The sequence below is a fragment of the Podarcis liolepis genome (assembly GCF_965112155.1).
Source record: "Podarcis liolepis genome assembly, chromosome: 9".
Classification (NCBI taxonomy): Eukaryota; Metazoa; Chordata; class Lepidosauria; order Squamata; family Lacertidae; genus Podarcis; species Podarcis liolepis.
In genome coordinates, this window is record NC_139564.1 from 28,716,198 (window position 1) to 28,740,383 (window position 24,186).

Genomic DNA, 24,186 nt, shown 5'->3' on the forward strand with positions numbered 1-24,186 from the left:
GTGTACTCACTTCGGACAGAAACAGGAAAATTCTGGGGAGAAAATATTATTCTGTTGAAACCACACTTTTCAAAAGGTTAGGTGGATCTCTTACAAAAGGAATGAGAAACTGTTAGGAAAAGCACTGGTTCCAGATTTCAAGGGTAGGATTCAACCTATCACCCAAAATTCTTATGCACTTAATTGCTAACATGAGTGGTCTGGTCTACTCATGCTAGCAACACAATGGAGGTCACATTCTCCATCCCCATAAAGCAACAGGTTGAATCTTAAGGTGATATAGTAGTTTAACATCCTGGTAATATGTGGCTTCATTTTCTACATCACCTGGGTACCCACAGCTTCTGGAAGTAATACATTAAAAACCATTGGTTCATGTAAGCCATCATGACTAGTAGCCATTGGTGGTCTTGTTTTCTAATATGTATGGTTATCTACCTCTTCCACAATATTATTCTCACAACAATCCTGAGAGGTTTGTCAAACTAAGAGTGTGACAGTCCCAGGGTCATCCAGTAAGCTTCATTGCTGGATGAGGATTTTAACCTGAGTCTCTCAGGTCCTAGTCTGACACAAAACCCACTGCAGCATATAAGTTTTTTGTCTTAGTTACCCTCGGGAAGGGACATCCTACTTCCTCACTGACAGACACAGGTAGCCTTATTATGACAAAGCTTAGCAAAAACCACATGAGAGTATTCTCAACACTGTTCTTATTTTCTTTATTTAACTGCTCCCGAGGTTCTGCAAAACAATATAAAAGTCTCTCCAATTTACTACTCTTTTTCCAAGGAGAGATTTTGTTCCCCAAAGAGACAGAGATGTGAATATAAGTTGTTTTTGAAGATAACAGGATTTGTATGTGCCTCTGAAAAAACAAAATCTGCTCCAAAAAGTTATATTTATATGTATTTGACTTTGGGACAGACAAGCAAGGCCAGTGTTAATTCTTGCATGAATATGGATGAAATTAAAGCTATCGTGTTTCAAACAGCCTGACATTTCCACAATAGCACAAGTTTATGCTGTGTTTTCAACATGAAAGGGTTGAAAGCCTGAATGGACCACTGCCGTACACAAAACTGTACATTAAAATAAGCAGACAAGTAATGCATTCAGGAAAATTGGAGCTTTCCTTTTGGACAATACTATGGCTGCAATCATGTACACAGTTAGATTGTTTAAAAGTATATTGACCTCAGTGGAATTTAGAAAACTTAACTATGTGAGTTTTGTGCAATTGGGCTTACTCCAAGGTAAATGGGTATAGGATTGAAGCCTTTAATCACTTATACAGTGATGGGAAAAAACACCAAAATCAGTCATGATTTCTAGCCATTTGGAGTTGATGTGAACATTATTTCTATTCTTAGCTAAAGGGAGTTTTGCTATTTTGTCTGTTGATTCCCATTAAACAGACAGAAGTCACATCCACACTTTACATTTCAAGCACCATTATACCACTTTAAACAGTCATGGTTTCCCCACAATGAATTCTGGAAACTGTAATTTGTTAAGGGCACTCACTGATAGTGATTAGGAGACCCAGAGTTAGTTCCCTGGAAAGAGGACCAATTCTGAAACCACTCTGGAAAACCACTCTGGAAACTGTAACTCTGTGAGGTACAACAGATTGTTTAATTTGGAAAAAGACAATAACTAGGGAACTAACAACTCCTTTGAACGCACTTTACCACAAGCTGGGAGACAAGAGATTACAACTTTCAGGAACTGGGGGCCATTGGTTTGTATACAGCAGTGAAATGTAGATTCAAACACCTTCAGTGAATGCTACCCACCAGTGTGAAATGGTGGCCTTGATGCAAGCCAATAATGCAAGTTGGTTAAAAAACACACACAAAAAACCAAACAAACAGCACTCTGGGGAAGGCTATTGGTGAATGGCAAAAAAAAATGTAGAAAGCTTATGTTGGCATACGTGGCTCAGGCAACTTGCTAAATGACTCTCTCAAGTTTGAAATGAAATCATGTTGCGTTTGGCCAAAAGGATTAAGCAGCGGGATGTATTCTGTTGCACTACATAAGCATGGCTGTGAGCTGAAGTCAAATACTTTACAGCCAGTGAGGGAAAAATGTCAGCACAGCAATGATAACAAACAGATGGCTTCTGCTACAGCACTCAGTAAACACATTGCTTGCAATTTTGGAGGCCATTTGGTGGATTGTGATTAAATAAGAAAGGCAAGAAACTACATTCCCATATAAACAGCAAGGGTGGGGGGATATTCCGTGACTCCTCTAATTTAATTTTGAAACAGAACACATGAGACCTGGTATGGGATGCTCTTAGAAGCTAAATGTTAGCCTCGCATTGATCTTGAAGCTGCTGGGTTAGAGCAATGCCATTCAGAGACTCTATCTAATGGAGTGCAGCCCCTCCATGGGCAAGTTGCATCTATCTTTTTGAAATTTGCCAACGCCATTCCCTCAAAAGGGACAACCATGCCCACAATTTGCTTCCAATTCTGGCAGAAAATTTAAAAGATGAAGACTTTCCCCCAGTCGATTGAACAAACAAACTATAGTTTGTTTTTATAAAGATTGGCTTGCTTTCCAGCTGCTCTTACCTTGTAACTTTGCAACTTGATGTGCACCTGGAGTGTGATGGCCAAACACACCATGGTTAAGAGTACTGGGTTTACATGTAACATCAGGCCATAGTTAAAACAAATCAAGGTTCATAAACCAACAACAAACCATGGCTTCAAACTGTGGTTTGTTGGTATTAAACAAACCCCAATGAAGTTGATTCAGATGAACAAACAAACTATGGTTTAATAAAACATGGCTTAGCGTTAGGTGCGAACCAGGCCAGCACTTTGGATACTTTATCCATAGACTATCAATAGAAAGGAATATATAGAGATTAATTGCTGTTTATTATTCAGGGACCTTCAGTCCTCCGCAGAATATTGTAGGTGATGGCAAATATTTTTAATGGTATTTTAGGAGCCTTATCCAGAGAGGTAAAGCCCAGTAAATGTTCTGCCAAGCCCAGTGTTGGTTTGCATTAGTCATGTGGTCTTTCGTGAAGGAACTTCAATGAGATAACTTCAGAGCAAGTGGTCTGTGGCTTACAGATAAAATGTTTGCATACCCTATTTCTTCGTGCCATGGTTCTTAATTTGGCAATTGAATTGAGGATACTGTTATTTGTTTCAACCCTCAGAAGCCCATCAGCTGAGGGTGTATTGATGCCTAATTTCATCAAAAGCAGACAGCTGCAAGAGCATTGCAGGCACTGCAATGATGTCACTTGATTACAAATACTGTCACTCTATGAGCACAAAATATTTCATTTAGGAACTGTTTTTACAAAGCAAAACACCAAGCGACCCAGCAGGGCTCCCTTAAGACGCCCTCCAAGAATACTAGTCTCATCAGAGATCAAGCAACAGCTCTGTCATATAAGACCACACATCCACAGGATATGGGCCGCAATCCCAAATGCACTGAGCATCCCCAAAGCCTTAATGAAATCAACAGAGCTTTGAAGGTCCAAGCATACTAAGAGCTATAGTCAGCCTCAACAAAGGCTCAGAAGGGCTCAGTCTAAGATCTGAACTGAATGGTTATAAAAAGCACTTGATACAGCCCTCCTAGCACTGTATCATTTCATAATATGAAGAGGGAAAAGGCATGCTGGAATGCTGCAGCACATCCAACTCTCCCTGCCTACCAAAGTGTCAAGAAGAAAAATCCCAGCCTAGCCTTCTACCTGATATCCTATTTTTCAATGAGCAGAATTTTATTTGTTTACATGAATGAGTATGTACTTTTGATGCCTGACAGTGCTAGGCATGCATAGTAGGGGTTTGCGTAAGCTCTGTGTGTAGCCCAAATCGTGAGGCAAATCATAGTGATTTGAGGAGTCTTTCACGTTACCACATTGCACCATTAACAGGTAATGCCAAGGGAGATCAGGCAGTGCCCAATCCTCGGAATAGTTTAGTTGCCTCAGTTTTTCCGTAGTGTGAGATATATGACCCCCCCCCCATCCTGCCACCCCACACAGACTGGCTTTTTGAGAAATGAAACACAGGGCTCAGCCACACTCCTGTTTTTCTGGTGCCTCCAAAGCACAGGTCTGAGCAGTCTTCTGCTTGTCCCCTGTTTTCTAGGCATGTGTCAGAGCAGTTTTGTCTTTCTCCTGTTGTTTCCCCCTGGAAAACCCATTTTTAAAAAATGTTTGATATTTTACTATGTTTTTATATATGCTGTAAGCCACCAAGAGTGGTTGGAGAAACCCAGACAGATGGGTGTGCTGCTGCTGATAATAATAATAATAATAATAATAATAATAATAATAATAATAATAATAATAATTTTATTTTATTGGAACAAGTGTTCATCTGGAGAAAACCTGATTGATACTTGCTCAGATTCAGCAGTAAACAGCGGGATTTCCCAGGGGAAAGTGGCAGGGAGAGTGGAAGTTTGGAAGATCCCCGAGTTGATAGAGTAAACACCCAGAATTCAGCTGGAAAGAGGTGGAGTGGAGAGGTGGGATGATCTTTTGATTTGACTGAGAGGCCTAGCATTTAAATTGGTCAGTTATTTTCCAGCTGAACTCCAATCACAGTGGGGGCACAATCCTCCACCCCAATGGATCGTCCTTGTCCTCTAGGTCTGGTTATCACCCACTAACAATTACAAAACATAGGGCTTTCTCATTTCTTCATGAAGGGTACTTACAGGAAGGGGGCCTGGTGACAAATATTTTCCAGATTTTTTAAATAACAAAAGTAAAAATAATCTGTCTGAATGTGGGCAGCTTTCTTACAATTGATCCACCCCCCTGCCCAAAAAATCCACCCCACTAAAGGTTGGGTGGGAACTATATTAGGGGTCTTTCAGATTCTATGTAACCTACGAAGAATATTTCCTCATAAACTGGAATGATCTTAACTCTCTTTTGAGGGTACAGCAATGTGGTTAATACTGCTACTACTAATAATAGACAGTATCAGGTAGGTAGCCGTGTTGGTCTGCCATAGTCAAAATAAAAAAATTCCTTCCAGTAGCACCTTAAAGACCAACTAAGTTAGTTCTTGGTATGAGCTTTCGTGTGCATGCACACTTCTTCAGATACACACAGTATCTGAATAGACAGTATATGAGCTCCAGCAAAACAGTCACTAACTTGAAGCTGCCTTCCTAATTTCTTGAATGGCTATCTATGTAAACCTGGACAGCTGCTTTTTACTTTACGTGTCCCTAGCCACAGGCTTGCAACTCAAGGCCACTTCACAGCATGATTCATAATGCACAACAACACTTGTATTCAGATCAGCGTCTGTAAACGTAAACCGCTTGGGTTCAAACATTCAGGAAGTCATAAAATGCGGTATGCAGGAATCTGTGCAAGGTTCCAAAAATAGGTCAAAGAGGGGGAAAGTTAAGAAAAAGAACCATATAAAACCTGATTTTATGGCTTGCTGTTAGAACATCTACGTGTCACTGAAACACTGTCACACTCTCAAACAAATTAATTTTAAACCATTTACAGCATTTAGAAGATTATTGTGCTTCTAGGTCGCTTTAATTAGACAAAAAGAATCTTCGTTCTTTGTAATGAACAGGGGAACCATCTTGGGTCCCAGGTTATCGGTGCCCAGTGCACATGACATCATGATGTCACGTTGCAGCATGACGTCATGGCGTCACATTGCAGTGTGATGTCATGATGTCCCAAACACTCCCCAGCCTCGGAACCTGACAGTGGCAATGGAAGTCAGGCTTCGAGAGCTTACGAGACCTCGGAAGTTGCATTGTGCAGCACCCACAACAATTTTTTGTGGATACTCAGGCACCCAGATGCCCCTATAGTTTGTGCCCCTGGTAATGAATATATTTAAACAAGCACCACTGCGAAAATGACATTTATTAAAGGAAAACTACACCCAAAGTGGATCACTTCTTATAAGAGGACGCTTAAAATTTAAAAGCAGCCATGCCACCATTATTTAAAAATACAGGCATTTAAACTAGATAAAACAGCAGAAATGCTATCCGTTCAAGAATAGACCCGTAATATATGGCCCTAACTAAGAAAAGGTAGTCTGGATTGGTTTTAAATTGGAAGAGTTGTGACCATTCATGCCTTTGTAGAGGTTTATAATTCCCTAGGTTTCTCTCTCTGTCTGTCTGTCTCTCTCTCTCTCTCAACTACATTTTGTCAGTCTTAGTTTTGTCACAAGTAGTAGCACCCTTGTACCGCCTTTGTAGCTGCCACTGCTGCTCTGCATCTTTCCACCCTGGCTGAACACAGTGTATTGTATAGCATCCGCACCCTATGGGTTGCCCAACTCCCATCTCACATCACTGGCAATAGGTGGTGGGGCAGAAGGGCACATGGTGTGGAGACCTCATACATTGAATGCAAGTGATTGGGAGCAGAAGGAAGAGATACAAAGATGATACAAAGAAGAAAAAGTTTTGTATCCCATCACATCTAGTTAGACTAACAAACAATAGCAATTCTAGCCCTGGGTCACATCCACACAGTACAGTGGTGCCTCGCAAGACGAAAAGAATTCGTTCCGCGAGTCTTTTCGTCTTGCGATGTTTTTCATCTTACGAAGCATGGTCCGTCGCAACTGCGCCTCTTCAAGCGGCTTTAAAAAAAAAGCGCAAGACGTTTTCGTCTTGCGAAGCAAGCCCATAGGGAAATTTGTCTAGCGAAGCAACGCAAAACCGAAAAACCCTTTCGTCTAGCGAGTTTTTCGTCTTGCGAGGCATTCGTCTTGCGGGGCACCACTGTACATTGAAAGCACATCGCTTCCCTCATAGAATCACGGGGACTGTATTCCCATGCTAGGAATTGTATTCTGCATGCTAGGAATTGTACCTACATTTGGCTCCCAGTGCGTTTCCAAGTACTGAGACTTGGCCCAGTATACCTGAAGGAGCGTCTCCATCCCCATCATTCAGCCTGGACACTGAGGTCCGGCGCCGAGGGCCTTCTGCCGGTTCCCTCACTGCGAGAAGTGAAGCTACAGAGAACCAGGCAGAGGGCCTTCTCGGTAGTGGCGCCGCCCTGTGGAACGCCCTCCCATCAGATGTCAAGGAAATAAACAACTATCTGACTTTTAGAAGACATCTGAAGGCAGCCCAGTTTAGGGAAGTTTTTAATGTCTGGTGTTTTATGTCTGGTGTTCATGGAAGTTTTTAATATTTAACGCTGTACTGTTTTTAACACTTGATTGGGAGCCGCCCAGAGTGGCTGGGGAAACCCAGCCAGATGGGCGGGGTATGTATGTATGTATGTATGTATGTATGTATAACTCAATCAATCAATCAATCAATCAATCAATCAATCTACAGTTCCCAAGATTCTTGGGGCAGGGGGATTGTGTGCTTCAAATGTATCATGTGGGTGTGACTTCTTTGTTTTTGCAAAACAATGTACCGATTGCGTCCCTAGAGCCCCAGCAGCCAAGCCATTCCTGCAGTCCTCACCTCCCACATCAGTCTGCAGTCTGTGTCCTCATCCAGCTCCTGAGGCATTCGCTTCTCTCCTGCAAAGGGTCCAAATTTTTCGCCCTAAGGAGTGGAAACACAAGCAAAGCCAAGCCATCAAACTCTTTCTTCTGATCTAGGAAAATGTATTGCTATGTTTAGTTTCACAACTTTATTGGGGTCCGCTACATATTATTACAGAAATGTGTGACAGCACCACTGTTTCTTTAAATTACTTACATGGGGCTCAGGTTTAGAGGATTCATGTCTGAACAAAGATGTGGGGAAAGGGGTTTATACCCTTCCCCCAGCACCCATCCCCAATGGAAATCAATCCTAGCACCCCACAAAAAAAGCTGCTTTATTCCCCAGTGGTAAAAGCCTTCCAGCACAATTGCTATGTCCAGATGTTTTTCGAATCAGAAAATCAGAACTGGCGAGAAAGGTTAACTTCCCATACCCTCAGTGGCGTAGCGTGGGTTGTCAGCACCCGGGGCAAGGCAAGTAATTTGGCCCCCTAACCCGTGGATTTGCGCCCCCTAACCCGTGGATTTGCGCCCCCTAACCCTAACCCCCAGATGATGCGCCCGGTGCGCCCGCCCCCCCCTGCACCCCCCACGCTACGCCACTGCATACCCTATTTGAAAAAAATAAAACAAGATATGGGGGACAGGTACCCTGAATCTCTGAAGAGGGCTAATGGGTGGTATCCAACTAAGGTTTACTCAAATTAATGAACATGACTATGTCTGGTCCATTAAGCCTACTCTGAGTAAAACTTCTTGAATATCATGCAAAGTCCTTTTAACAACTGTAATTTTTTAACTGCTTAATGATACAAATTAGCACCCTAATAAGGGACACGGGTGGTGCTGTGGGTTAAACCACTGAGCCTAGGACTTGCCGATCGGAAGGTCAGCGGTTCGAATCCCTGCGACAGGGTGAGCTCCCATTGCTTAGTCCCTGCTCCTGCCAACCTAGCAGTTCGAAAGCACCTCAAAGTGCAAGTAGATAAATAGGTACCACTCCGGTGGGAAGGTAAACGGTGTTTCCGTGTGCTGCTCTGGTTTGCCAGAAGCGGCTTACTCATGCTGGCCACATGAGCCGGAAGCTGTATGCCGGCTCCCTCGGCCAATAAAGAGAGATGAGTGTCGCAATCCCAGAGTCATCCGCAACTGGACCTAATGGTCAGGGGTCCATTTACCTTTTAAACTGCTTAGCTGCAGTTTGTTTGTTTATAGAAACAAGGGAGGTAGCCTTATACTAAGTCCATTGGTCAATCTTGTTTAGTATTCTCCACACTGACTGACAGCAGCTTTCTGACTCTACCTGGACATATCTGCAACTGAACCTGGGTCCACGCAAAGCAGGTGATCTATACGGATCACGGAGCTACAGCCCAGAAAGCATAAACCAGGAACCAGAGGAGCAATTACAGTAAGAAAGGACAATAACAGTTTGCTACAATTTGGCAAGCTTTGGCTACCTAAACTAGCTCAAGAGAGCGGCTTGCAAAAGGCACCTTTTGTTTATTCTCGTTCCCTTTGCCATTGAGGTGAAGGACTGAAATACACAGGCTCAGACTTTGAAACCTAAGACTGTCACGGATTTGCAAGATGCAAATTGAATCCCTGCCCCCAGGCAAATCTATTTTGGATGCGAATCGGATTTGAGCTCACAGCTCCTTCTTTTATGTGGCTGTTGTCGAACTGATGGGGATTCTGACTGCGCCGAGGAGAGCTCAGTCGAACAACAATGGGCGCAGGAGGCGCTGCGAAAAAGATAGATTAAAAAGCAAAAGTTTTGAGGCCATTTATGTAATAATTTCCCCAAGTTGCCAGACGGAAGTGAACTAAAGAGTGTCACAAGAGGAAGAGGGGGTTGGGATTAAATGGGGAACTTTGAAGCCTGGGGATTTGAGAGAGAGAAAGAGAGAGAGAGAGAGAGAGAGAGAGAGAGAGAAATACGTGGCAAGCTCTCTGGGGAGGGTGGAAGGTTAAAGAAGGGAGGAAGAGCTTGCAGGAAAAGCCTGGCGGATCTCTCTCCCCCCACCCGTCCTGCCGATCCCTCACCTTAATGGTGCAACAGCAAGGATCACCCACCTTTTTTACTCTCCGGGCCGTAAAGAGCCCCATCCCGTCTTGAATGTTAGATGACTTCAGGGCAAACCTGTCCGGCACGTACATGCCCAGCATTTTGTACTATTATGGGCTGGGGGGAGTTACTAATGTAGCCTCTTAAACGGGGGAAAGGGATCCAGAGGGGCTTTCATTGCAAAGGGAAGCGGGTTGGGTAGGTGGGGTGTAGGGAGAGAGAAGGGATCGGGCGGGGAAGCCTTGCTGCTCGATCTCCTCCCCTGCTCTCCCCCCCCCCCGGGCCGGGCCTGCTTCTTCCCCCCGCCCCGATTCCTCGCTCGCGAAGTCTCCGCCGCTGGGCCGGCGCTTCTGCCGAGGCTCGAGAAAGGCGGCGCTCCGATTGGCTGAAAGTTTTGCCGAGAGCGAACGAGGAAAGGCACAGCGCGCGACTCCTGCGAGGCGAGCGAAGGATCCCGGGAATCTTGGGCAGGGAGAAAGCAGGCAGCTTCTCTTTTCGGGACAGCACGAGAGCCCTGCATTCCTGCTGCGGAGCGTGGGCTCCAGGGCTTTAAAAAAATGCACTGAAAATTTGGGTCTAGCAGACCCGATTTGAGTGGCGCGACTTAAATCATTCTATTCTGTATAGCATATTTCCCTAATTTTCATTTCCCCCTCCCATAACTCAAAAACTATATGGCATAGGAATTTTTTGTTCACATTAGTGACTTTGACATGTGGAATAATCCAGTACAGAACAGCAATTTCATTCAAAATCGGATATTGTAGCAGTTGATCTTTGTGAAAACATTGTGGTGATCTGTCATGGAACAAGTCCATTGACGAAGATAATAGTGGTTACCCGGACCTCGTTGCTGGTTGTGAAGGGACCCCAATAACAGTTCAAGCTTCAGGGCTCCAAAAATGTAGGTCTGCCACTGGTGGCATCATGGTTAGAGTGTGTTGCCCTAGGGCCTTTGAGGCCAGGGTTCCAGTTCCCACTCAGCCTAATGTCTGCCTCACAGGGTGAGGATAAACTTTGGAGGGAGAGAACTGGGTATGTTGTCTGGAGAAGCCCTTAAAAGGCTACTAACCTGAATAAACAGTGTGTTGGAGGAGTTAAGATGCCCGACTCACCATCCCTCGGCTGTGAAGTTCACTGAGTGATGTTGGACAAATCACAATTTCTCAGCCCTATCCTACCTCACAAGGCTGTTGTGAATTTTTTTAAATTAAAAATAATGCTGTACATGTGGTACAGTAGGAGTAAATGTCACTGAAAACAGTGGGACTAACTTCTGAGTAAATTTACAGGGGATCCCTCTGTTACCCTTGCCATAAATGCTAACTTGAATGGCACCAGAACAATAAAATATTTTTAGACACAAACTGGTTTCCGCCCCCCAAGGCAACAGACTACTTCATCAGATGCATATAAGTAAATAGATTGAGCTGTAATGGCAAAATAAATATAAGATCTGTATGTATGTAAGCTGGTATATAAAGCCAACAGATGAAGGGTCTAAACCAGGGGTCAGCAACCCGCGGCTCCGGAGCCTCACGTGGCTCTTTTACACCTTTGCCGCGGCTCCAGGGCGGATACTAGCGAGGGGAGAAGGCGCATTGTGCGCCCCGACACTCCCCACTGTGGTGGGTTCTTTTACTGGCTGTGACATTGCATAGGGGCGGTGCATGCGTTAGTCACGCACCGTCCCAACGTCACCTTCCCCCCCGCCCCCCCGCTACATTGTAAGGGGCATGTACGCTGGTCACTGTATTGAAAGGGGGCGTGTACTGTTTTGAAGGGGAGTGAAGAACACACACACAAAAAAGGTAACTTGTTAATTTAACGTTTATTTCTATGAGGAGGAGTAATTCTGAGGGGAAAAACAAAGAAATAATAAAAAAGTGACAAAAAAGTTATTTTTATAATGACGAGTTTTGCGGCTCCCAGGTTTTTTTTCTTCGGAAATGGGTCCAAGTGGCTCTTTTTGTCTTAAAGGTTGCAGACCCCTGGTCTAAACAGAACAGCCCAAAGCCAACTTCACATCTGAGCAGGGATTTTGAACGTGGGACAACTATCTGTTATCTCCAGGGTTGTTTTTGTTACATTTGTATCATACATTTGTTTCTTGTTACATTTTTATCCCCATTTGTTGCATTTATAGCTCAGTTGTTACATTTGCAACCCTGTATGGTACATTTGTGTGTGTTTTTGCATTTGTATCCCATCAGTTGTAGCTGGATCTAAATGCTATAAAGGCAGCAAAGGATTGACGTGCAAGGAACTCAAAGCAATGGTTTTGCCTCACAGTAATCCTCAGTCTATATTGTTTGGGGCCAAGAGACAATCGCATGTGCAGGACCAAACTGCAAGCTTCCTGTAATAAGTCTTGAAGAATTTGAATCTGGATTTCCCATCTACAAAACCATGAAATAATAATAATAATAATAATAATAATAATAATAATAATAATAATAATAATAATTTATTTCTACCCCCACCCATCTGGCTGGGTTTCCCCAACCACTCTGGGCGGCTCCCAACCGAATATTAAAAGCACAATACAGCATTAAGCATTAAAAATTTCCCTAAACAGGGCCGCCTTCAGATGTCTTTTAAAAGTAAGATAGTTGCTTATTGCCTTGTCATCTGATGGGAGGGCGTTCCACAGGCAGGCGCCACTACCGATAAGGCCCTCTGCCTGGTTCCCTGTAACCTCACTTCTCGCAGCAAACCCACTTTAATGAATTCACCAGAGTGCAACTGAACCCCACCCATAAAATAATGATAGTCTGGAAGTGACACTAGAGTCCACAAAAGCTTACGCCAAAATAAAATCTGGTAGTCTTTTAGGCACAAGACTCTTGGCTGTGTTTGTTTTGACAACAGAGAAACATCTCTGTCTCTCTGGAAAAATTGGAAAGGGCACTAATCACTGTCTCTTTTCCTCTACATTGGCTGTACAGTATAGTTATCACATCAGCCCCCAAACCTAAACTTTTGCATCTTTGTAGACAATATGGCATCTTACAGTAGACACATTTCAGCAGGTGTAAGGCAACAGAAAAGATGCACAGACATGTTTGCCAGACAGATGCTTGAGCTTTTTAGCTTCTGTTCCTACAATATCCAGTACAGTGGTACCTCGGGTTAAGAACTTATTTTGTTCTGGAGGTCTGTTCTTAACCTGAAACTGTTCTTAACCTGAGGTACCACTTTAGCTAATATGGCCTCCCGCTGCCGCCGCACCGCCAGAGCATGATTTCTGTTCTCATCCTGAAGCAAAGTTCTTAACCTGAGGTACTATTTCTGGGTTAGCGGAGTCTATAATCTGAAGCGTCTGTTACCTGAAGCGTCTGTAACCCGAGGTACCACTGTATTCCAGATTCTTCTCTATAGAGTTAGTGCATTCAATTTCAGTGATGATAAAGTCTGCATATAGTCGCTGTTGCCTGAAATAGCCATGTGCATGGAGATCTCCCAAATCAACATGTTAGAGCAAGCATTCCAATAAGTTGTCTGTGGTTTTAAGAGTGAGATGGCACAATCTCTACAAAGAAGTGTGTAGTGCCTTAAAAAAACAAAAAAAACAAGACCTGTCACTTAAGTTTATTTATTGTTAATTACCTGGGTAACTTAGAAAAATGGGCCCTTTTGTTGTTATTTAAATAGAAAAGCAGGCTATTAATGAATACAAGGGAAGTTAGTGCCAAGTCCTTATGGGGAATGGTGGCAAAGCAGGGCTGTGGAGGCCCCTCTTAACCCTGGGGGCCTTGGCCAGTGCCCCATCTGGCCAACCACTGGTGCCAGGATTGTAATCTACGAATGGATCTTGAACATGTTTATCTAAGCTATTTTGATTAATATTTCATATTCCCAAATTTGGGAAGGAAACATACTGACAATTGTTTCCCCTCTAGCAACCATTTAAACAGATGCATTAAACTGTCAGTACTTTGCAAGCTCTTTCCTTACAGGATCCTCACCAAAGGCCCTTCAATCATGCCTTGGAACATGTACATTTTATTTCATAGAATCAAAGAACTGTAGAATTAGAAGGGACCCCGAGGGTCATCTAGTCCAACCCCCTGCAATGCAGGGATGTCTAGTAAAGCATCCAATGACAGATGGCCATCCAACCTCTGCTTATAATAGAGGGGTTTTTTAAGGGTCACATCAAACCAAGTTTTACAAGAAGAAGAAGAAGAAGACTTGGTAAAGGTGAGCTGCATTTTTCCTCTTTGGTTGCTGAATTGTTAAGGTTCTATTTTCCAGAAGGCATAACAGATAATCCCAGGCTTCAGTGGTGTCAGAAAATGTACGAGGAGGAGGAGGAGACCCAAAGAAAACCTTTTTGCCAAATACTCCTCTACGTAGTAAAACTAAATACATCATTAAAGACAAAGTGCACCCAGTTGGAACATTACATTTTGAATAATGCTATACCTTGTCCCAGTTTGAACACCAAGCTGTAAATCACTTTTGGTTATTTTGCTAATATTGTATAGTATCCACTAGCAGTTTTCTGAATGACAGGGGGACCTGAAAGTGAACTCACTCTATTAAACAGATTAATTTAAGATGGGAATTCAATCCAGAGTGCTCGTATTATCCCTGGGTTCGTTTATACACAGTTTATCAAAGTGCAGATTGGAGCTGGCCAAAGATTGTTCTTTTCCCAGCGGGGAGATGTATTTGTTTAAATCTGATTATAAAGCTGAAAGAAAAACAATGCATTTGGGGGAAGGCACAGAGAGAGAGAGAGAGAGAGAGAGAGAGAGAGGGAGGGAGAGAGGGGGGGAAGGGAGGTGAGGAGAAACTGACAAACCTGTAGTATTTAAAATTCTAAATTTAACGCTGTGGGCTTACATCTCATAATTTTAATTACTAGGCTGCTCCGGATTTGTTCTTTTGGCTTATGCTTTGTTACATACGCCCTCCTTTGACATGGCTACCCTTTCAAGCACACCAAAGGGTGCAATTACTTCATTCTCTTTGCTGTCATTTTGAGACAACCACAGATAAAGTTACGCCTGGTACAACTGGGGGGCTTGAAGAGCCTTGTAACTCCTTCTGAAGTCAAAAGATAAGGAAAAGGGCATACAAGTTGGCCTTAAAATGCAAACCCTTTCAGGCTTAACCAAATATACAGACTGTGGTTTCCAAGTGTGTTTTAAAAGGGCATGTTTAGGTGCATGTAGATAGATAATCTAGGGTGCATATGGTGGCTAAGTTTGGACTTCCAGGCTGCTCTGTCAGGCCTTTGGGGCTATCCCCAAGCAACACCCTTCAATGACCTGGGTGTTTCTGTCTGGCTGAGATGAGTCCTTTAACTCTCACAATGCGTCTTGCTTGCCTGGATGAAAGACAGAGAGTGAGCTGTGAATTAACCAATGGTATAAAAATAAAATTTGCATTCATTGCTTCGCCCCTTTTGCCGCTGGCACAGTCTGCTATTGACATGTTTGGGCCCAGAAGAAATGCATATCTTGGGCTGAAACACTTGCCAGTGTGATTGTTCCTGCCCAAAGACAGCACCACAAGGGGTGGGGGGTCAGTAACACGGGTGGCGCTGTGGGTTAAACCACAGAGCCTAGGACTTGCCGATCAGAAGGTCAGCGGTTCGAATCCCCATGACAGGGTGAGCTCCTGTTGCTCGGTCCCTGCTCCTGCCAACCTAGCAGTTTGAAAGCACGTCAAAGTGCAAGTAGATAAATAGGTACCACTCCGGCGGGAAGGTAAACAGCGTTTCCTGTGCTGCTCTGTTTCACCAGAAGCGGCTTAGTCATGCTGGCCACATGACCCAGAAGCTGTACGCCAGCTCCCTGGGCCAATAAAGGGAGATGAGTGCCCAGAGTCGGTCACAACTGGGCCTAATGGTCAGTTTAAGGCAACTATAAGGGTGATAAATGGGACATTTGGAGAGCCTCCCACAACAACAGTTGTTCCAGGACCAAAGCTCAGGACTGGAACCAGGACTGGCTGCCCACTGGACTGCCGAGCAAAGCAACTGCAAAGGAGCCTTTGGGGATCTGCTTGCAATTGGCGTAATGAGAAGGATGCTTGCCAAGCTGACCGACTGCTTTGAGCTTTCTAATTGCCTCTTCTGATACGCAGCCCTGCATCTATCCTGATGAACAATGTTTGGCTTGGCCAGGAGCAGCAGACACAATGCATCCTTTTCCAACTTACTTTTTTTAGAGAGGAGGAAGAATGAATCTCGATAGTATTCAGGTCATCCATTATAGCCAATATTCCTGACAGTATTTAATATTGCAGGGGTGTTCCTGATAACTCTCTACATAATAGCTCTGTAAATGTGAAAATAATCCTTGTGTGTCGAGTTGTATTGTCCCCCAAGAAGAAGAAGAAAAACCTAACACCCCCCTCTCTCTGTGTTATGCATATACACACAATTTTACTGAACTGCTAGGGAAAAACGGTGAAAGTGAAATCCGTTTTAGATCACTTGGCCATCTGACAAAGAGGAGGAAATGGAGAGGGGAAGAGGGGAATACACTTGTTGGAGAGCAAGGCTAAATTGTAGTGTGCCAAGGACAAAAGCTGGAATCACATTGGCTGAGGACAGCTCTCTCTCTCTCTCTCTTTAGATCACCTATCTTTAAGGTTAGCTGTTTCATCTTCTTCTCCTACCCACAACATGAAGATATGAGATCATTTCCTGTTACCTGAAACCACCAATGTCCTTACCTTTCTTGATTGTTTCAGGCTCCCTTTCGTGTAACATGCAAATAGGAAACATTCCAGGAAAGGTTTTTTTTTAGGAGACTAAGAGTTGGTGTTTAGGGTGTAGCATACAACCTGGGCACCTACTCCATTGCTCAATTTGCCACATCTCTCAGCAGGTCTGATTCATCAGGAACAGTTCTATTAAAGAAAAAAACATATGAAAATTAGTATTTCAGAGTTCCTGCAAGGAGCAAAGAAGTCCACGTCATGTTCCTTCAAATTGCTTCGTGCACTTCAAAATGAGCCTTCTGTATCCATTCCTAAAACATTTTTCTTGTGCCAGCATTGATGGAGCTCAGGACACTTGGAAGCAAATTTTGTTAAAATCAGCAAAATACAAAGCACATGCTGTGCTACTGATTTTGAACTTAAATCCTTAACCAGAAACCGAAGACTTGCCTAAACAATTAAGCAGCCCCTTTGGCATATTAAATGCCAAATTAAGCAGCCCATCCAAAAGAGAAGTGGGTTGTGTTCTTCCACCACCCCTCCTATCATGTTATTTGCTTTATCCTCAGTTCTGGTGATTTTGGAAACATATGTTACTCATCCTTTAATATACTTTGACTTGCTGGAAGCAAATTTCTTCTACAGCTTTGAAAATGGCTGGCATTTGTTAGATAAAAGTAGCTTTCCCCAAACCTTTTGGCATTAATTAGCATTTCCATTTAGGTTGTCGCTCTAAAAAAATATTTTCCCTGCCATCCTTCAATTGCTTTGTTATGGAGAATTAACAAGCAATTAAATATGTAATTGTTTACCTCAGAGGAATTTTGTGACAGATTGATTGCTTGCTTTTCAGTTTACACAGCTCAATGCATATCTTTATCTTTATTTTTTATTTTTTTAAAATGGATAATGTAAAATTGTATAGCTCATTCTGATCAGCCACTACACCAGAAAATCAAAGTGTAGAATCACAAATGACATTCCAAACTGACACAAAATGTTTGGTACAGCAGAGGGGATCAGTTTTAGTTGGTTGACAGCAGTCTCTATTGCCAAATCCAAAGCAATGAGATTGCAAAAAGGCAGAATACAGTGGAGAAACAGATACACAAAAGGGCTTGTGAGGACTATACTCCATGGGCAGCAGCCAATCTTGCATCTCACCTATGCCTTGCATGTGATGGGTACCACTCGCACCACCCTCAATCAACTGACTACTGTACATCCATCAATAAAGAGTGCTTGCTTGCAGTTAAGCTTGCAGTTAAGCAGAGGTATACCATACGCTAAGACCTATTCATTTAGAAATAAATTCCACCAATGCTGATGGAATTTACTTCCAGTCCCAAATGAGCATGTTAAGGATTCCAGCTTTAGGCTGAGTTCAATTAAACTTATTCCCATCTGTTGAATTCAGAACAAACTGAAATGAAAGCAGTAGATTAAATAAGAATATCCTGTTTTAATTGAACAATACTTTGTTGCCAATGGCTTGGAATTTTAAGCAGCTTTCTCAAGTGACATTAAGTGACTTTTTGTCTGGGATACATTACTTTTGAACACTGTTAATGCTCCACATAAAACTGAAGGAAGCTGTTTTGAAGCTGAAAGTACTCTCTGATCAATGATGTTCTTCCAGATTATTTACAGACATATGAAATTCAAAAACCAATTTCAGAGTCCCCTGTGGAAATTCCATCAACCCAAGAAAGAAAATAGTTTAGGTACTGTCATCTACGAGTAACAGATTTTTTCTCTTAAAAGTTTGTTTTGAAAAGTGCATCAACATTAAACTCATGAGATTTAATTATGACTTTTGTATACTACTTATGCAGTGCGAACATTTGTTCCAATTTTTGTTTATCTTATTGTTTCAGATTGTTGGCAGATTCTTGGTCTAACTGTGGATTGACTGGTTAAATGAAAATCAGATTAAAATGGTTTGTGGAAAATCGAGTTATATTGCTCTTTGGCTGGAACCAATGCCCAGCAAAACTCTAGTCAGTCTGAAGCTACAGAAGCTTGCTCGCTTCCACCAACAGAAAACTTTTAAAATAAAACATGGTGCAAAAAGCGTGTTCAAAAGCAAAAACACAAGGCACACTTCATAGTTGTCTTCTGTCAGTTTCTGCAAAGCAGTGGCTCTCATGGTGTGGAAATAATACTTCCCTGGGCACTGTATTAATGGTGTCATAGCCATAATGGAAAATGGTGCTGCAGGGGTACTGACACTTTTCCAGGGCTTGGTTTCCTTGGAATGAAGACCAGTGGAGACTGTGGGATCTTGAAGATATATGGTTTTATTTACACATATATACAACCTGAACATGGTTGGAGGATGGAAGGACTCCCAGCATTAACACTCCCTTAGATATTGCTTCCCCATTAGGTTTTCAGGGGAGTACCAAAGTCCAGCATAGAACAAGCCATACTTCTGTCTCTACAACTCACAGCATCCATCCTCCGGCAACTCTGGCTATTGTTCTTCTATCTAGGATCACAGGACATCCAGCCTGGTAAGGGGAGTGAGGGAAAGAGCCACCCATTTGCTTCCATGGCAGAGAGCAACTTTGTTGGATATGTTAAATTGCAGTGGCTAAATAGCTCATCAAAGGCATTACCTGGCAAAGGAAGTGGTTTGGCCAGCCTCCTCTGATACATTCTACCCTCACAGATGCAGGATCTCACATTTGGAAGGGCGCCCAGGGTTTCATCCAGATTGACCTCCCACAACTCAGAACAATATATTTATTATCATGGTGTTTTAATATAAGCAAGTCTGTTAAGTGGCATCACGGAGCATATTAAACAGCAAGCCCTCATGCTGGTGTCCTGTATTCATAATTTACTTCTTGGCATTGCTATTGGCTCTTCAAAGGGTCTGAAATGGATGTGGGAGTCAGGCTGGAATATTTTTATTTAGGACAATTGTTAAAATTCCATGTGGTTAAAGTTCTCATTTAAATTGGGATAATCTAGCATGAGTGGACAAGCATTTGAAAATGAGCAAAAATGGCATATGACACCGATGAAATTGTTTCAAATGAAGATACCTAATTTTTACGTTACGATACGATATCTTTATTGTCACTGTCCCTTGTGGAACAATTAAATTGAAAAACTACATAAAACTACATAAAACTACCACAAAACTACATAAAACTACTACAAAACTACATAAAACTACTACAAAACTACATAAAACTACTACAAAACTACATAAAACATTCAAAACCCCCTAAAAACTCTAAAACCCCATTTTAAAATACACTATACTACAGAGACCCCTTATGCTGTGTTTAGAACCAGAATTGCATTAGCGTAGAAACTGTTTCTCAGACGGCTAGTCCTGGCCTTTATACAGTGGCGTAGCGTGGGTTGTCAGCACCCGGGGCAAGGCAAGTAATTTGTGCCCCCTAACCCATGGATTTGCGCCCCCTAACCCTAACCCCCAGATGTTGCGCCCGGTGCGGCCGGCCCCCCCTGCACCCCCCACGCTACGCCACTGCCTTTATAACCCTATACCTTCTTCCAGAAGGCAGAAGCTGAAAGAGATCATTTCCAGGGTGCGTACTATCATGTGCTATCTCTGCCACTTTCTTATGGCACCTGGCAGCATAGATTTGATCTAAGGTGGGAAGAGTGCACCCAATAATTCTCTCTGCAGTCTTTACAACCCTGGATAGCATTGTTTTTTCCCTGGCCGTGCAGCTCCCAAACCACACACACAGACCATAAGTTAGTACGCTCTCCACAGTGCAATGGTAAAATGCCATCAACAGGTCCTTTGAGAGATTGTTTTTCCGGAGGATTCTCAGAAAACATAACCTCTGCTGTGCTCTCTTCACCAGGTCTTTGCTGTTCTCTCCCCAGGTTAGGTCGTCTCTCAACTCCATTCCCAGAAATCAAAACACTGAGACCTGTTCCACACACTTCCCCTCAATAATAAGTGGCTGAATATTCAATTTACATTTCCTAAAGTCCACAATGATCTCTTTTGTTTTCTTTAAGTTAAGGAGTAAGTTGTTTTTCCTGCACCACTCCCCCAACTGCTCAACTTCCTTCCTATAGGCCGTCTCCCCCTCTCCAGCAGTAATTAAACCAACCACCGTTGTATCATCTGCGAACTTAATGATCTTATTACTGGGGTATTTGGGGGCACAGTCAGCTGTATAGAGCGTATATAAAAGCGGGCTCAACACGCACCCCTGCGCATCCCCATATTCGTGATGAGATCCGCAGAGACATGGGAACCCAACCTGACCCTTTGGGAACGGTTTGATAGAAAGTCTAATTTCCACCTGCACAAACATGGTGGAAGTCCCAGGTCTAATAATTTGGGCACCAATCTATGCGGAAGAATAGTATTAAATGCAGAACTAAAGTCTACAAATAACAGTCTCGCGTAGTTCCCTTGCTTCTCCAAATGAGTCAGGACAGCATGTAAAGCCATTGCCACAGCATCCTCTGTGGATCTCTTTGCCTTGTACGCAAACTGGTAAGGGTCAAGTCCCACTGGCAGACAAGATAAGATGCGCTTCCTCACCAGTTTTTTGAAACATTTCATTATAATGGGTGTCAACGCCACAGGGCGAAAATCATTCAGACTGTCTATCTTTGATGTTTTTGGCAGGGGTATAATGGTAGCGGATTTCAGACAAGGTGGAACAGTGGCTTGGGCCAGAGACTGGTAAAAAATCTTTGTAAAGATTCCTGCCAGTTGGTCCGAACAATCTCTTAGCACCCTGCCAGCCACCCCATCCAGGCCCATAGCCTTCCTTGTGTTTACCTCCTTTAATATTCGCCTCACTTCTCCCTCTTCCACCCTGGCAGCATTTCCTGTAGGTAGTGACGCCAATAGCTCTGGCATCCCTGTTGGAGTCACTGCTGGTGTCACCTCAAATCGGGCAAAGAAGGTATTCAACTCTCCCACCAAGGAAGCAGTACTCTCTACCACTGATGAATTCCTTGATTTATAACCAGTCAGATGTTGGACTCCCTGCCACATTTGTCTAGTATCGTGATTTCTCAGATGGTCCTCAATTTTTCCTCTGTACTCCGCTTTTGCTTTCCTGATACGCCTCTTCAAGTTCGCTCTTTCTATGCCATACAATACCCGGTCCCCAGTTCTAAAAGCAGAATTTCTGGCCTTCAATAATCTCCTAACCTCTCCTGTCATCCAGGGCTTCCTATTCGGATACAACTTAACATACTTTTCCCTGGTGACATTTGCTATGCAGAATCTAATATAATCCAGGACCGTTGATGTATAAATTTCTAATTTGAGACTATTGTGGAGCAAATGTTAGGAACCAGGGTCGTTCCAGCGTATGTACTGGGCTTGTGGAAAACGTGTTGCAGTTTTGGTCTTTGGAGAAATTGCTAAAATGACTGGACAGCAAGCACTGAAATCTCTGGAGCTGCCCCCGTTAAGCATTTTTCAAAACAACAATGGGTTACCTTCTTGCAGTTGCCCAGCTAGCTGTTGCTCAATATTGGAAGGATCTAAAGAGCACCACTTTAGCTAATTGGTATAAGATGGTTTGGTGAGTCAGTTTGGTGGAAAAATTAAAAAATAATCTATGGCTGGCTTAAAGAAGGAAATATAAAGATTCTTTTGTGGCAGATTGGCACTCTTTTACTGTTTATGCAAACAAAGATGAAATACAAAGACCTCTCCTAGCAGCATACAACACTTTCTGGCTGCTATGAATATTGTGGACTTAATTCTGATACTTCCTGGTGGGTTGTACTGACAGATTGATGGTTTGGATTCCTTTTTTAAAAAAAAAATCGACTTTCCTTGCCTCATCTACAAGATGAGGAGAGGGTTGTTCTGTACTGTGAAACGTGTGTTAATAAAAATAAAATCTTTTAAAAAAAAATAACCAAAAGGCAACAATGGGACTGAAAAAAAGAAAGAGAGAATGAATTGATTGAATACCGTATTTTTCGTCCCATAGGACGCTCCATCCCATAGGACGCACCTAGTTTTTTGGGGGGGAAATAAAGGAAAAAAAATTCCCTTTATTTCCCCCCCAAAAGCAGGTCGGGGAAACAGAACCAGGTCGAGGAACAGTGGGATGGCAGCGCTGCGCCTCCCTGCTGTCCCCCGAGCTTGTGAGGCTGGCCGATGTCTGCCCCGCGCGAGGGGCGCTCTGCATCAGGGCACACCCCCCCCGTGGGGCGGCAGGCTGCTATCCGCAGCGTGGGGAGCCTTGCGGGGAACTCCTGCAAGGCTCCCCATGCTGCGGATGTCTGCCTGGCGCGGGGGGCGCTCTGCTTCAGGGCACCCCTCGCGCTGGGCAGCAGGCTGCTATCTGCAGCATGGGGAGCCTTGCGGGGAACTCCTGCAAGGCTCCCCACGCTGCGGATGTCTGCCTGAAGCCTGGAGAGCGAGAGGGGTCGGTGCGCACCAACCCCTCTCGCTCTCCAAGCTTCAGCAAAAGCCTGCATTCGCCCCATAGGACGCACCCAGATTTCCCCTTCATTTTTGGAGGGGAAAAAGTGCGTCCTATAGGGCGGAAAATACGATATATAGGAGGGAAAGCTAAGAGAGGTTGGGGGGAAGAGAAGAGAAGGAGAGGGGGCCAATTGTGAGAAAAAGAAGTACCAGAAAGAAAGAAAGAGAAGTTTGTTCCAGTAAATGGATCCTTTTGAAATTACATCGTTTCCCCCAGGATTACCCTCTACCCTCAAAAACCAATAGCAAGACTGAACCATAAAAATCAGAAATCCAGTAGCACAAAAAAATGAATGGGGGACATGGATCCTTTTGGATCCTCAGCCCCCACCATGAAGAGATCTCCTCAAAATCACCAACAACACATAAGTCAGCTCTGTGTCTACAGATGTCTCCTGGGACTTGCTGGTGGCTTTGTTGTCAACTTATGTAAAAATTATGAAGGTCTGTGCCTTGGATCAATGTTTTTGTGGTTTGGGAGCCCAGCTGGCCTGGCCAATGGTCAAGGATGATGGGAGCTGTTGTCCAAACCATCTGGTTGGCACTAGATTGGGAAAGGGGATGAGGAGTAGCGGCTTGAACAAAACATATCACTTATCAAGTCTAAAATGATGCAATTATGTTAGATCTAAATTTAAAACATGCCTATTTGCAATGCTTCTTGAGGAAATGTTGGCTTCAGGAAGAGAATGTGGACTGATGCACTGGAAAATCTGGCAGAGTCTTCTTTAGAAGGGGAAATGTAATTGTGCCAAATGCAACTGTCTGCTAGAGTTATTAATATTTCACTCCTCCTATTAGCATGAGTGCTACATCCAGGTGTGTGCCATGAATTAAACATTTACCTTTAGGAGCAATTGGCCTCATCTTTATTGTTAATAGCTCATGCAGACATATGGCTTATAGCTTGAGCAAAAACACTCAAGACATGGTGTTCAAAATCTACCCCAAAGCGAAAGTCTGCTTTGGCAACTTTCACAGCAGCTACATCACGTTTGTTGAGACCTTTATGAAAATCACTGTTCATGCTCTGATTTATGAAAACTCACCATTTCACCTCACCAAGGCCAAATGAAGGGAAGTGTTAGCCTGTCGGCCGAATAAACCATTTAACCCATTGTTGGCTTCCCATTCTTATTAATAGACGACAAATTCCTTAACTGTTCTTCAATTCCTTTGCAGCAGTGCAGACCACATGGACACAGCTACTTGCAAAGTTTTTGGCTGAGGGCTTCTCTTGGTCACTGTGCAATGCCGAGGAGTAACGATGAATGCCAAATAGGATCAATTTCATGAAGAAGATTATTTCAGAATGGCAAGCTTTTGAAGCAAAGTTTATAGGCTTCAAACTCCAAAGAAGATGAGTTGCATAGTCAAAAATTAATCTGCGTACTAATAAAACACACACATACACACCCTTTCAGACATATGTACTGTTACAGGATTTAATAGGGATGTAGGCAGAT

At 43.3% G+C, this 24,186-nt stretch overlaps 1 protein-coding gene across 3 annotated transcripts in view; it reads right to left on the reverse strand.

Annotated features, from left to right (window-relative positions):
• PRDM5 (PR/SET domain 5) overlaps positions 1 to 9,908 on the reverse strand; it is an 86,547-nt gene extending 76,639 nt beyond the window's left edge. For 2 of the 3 annotated variants that reach the window (XM_083460343.1, XM_083460341.1), the window contains exons 1-2: positions 9,585 to 9,859; positions 7,483 to 7,566 (exon numbers count right to left, since the gene is read on the reverse strand). In XM_083460343.1, coding sequence (XP_083316469.1) covers positions 7,483 to 7,566; positions 9,585 to 9,677 — 177 coding nt within the window. In that variant the 5' untranslated portion in view covers positions 9,678 to 9,859. Of the gene's footprint in view, positions 1 to 7,482; positions 7,567 to 9,584 lie in introns of all 3 variants that reach the window. The other variant, XM_083460342.1, reaches the window with a different exon arrangement.
• Between the last annotated feature and the right edge of the window lie 14,278 nt (positions 9,909 to 24,186).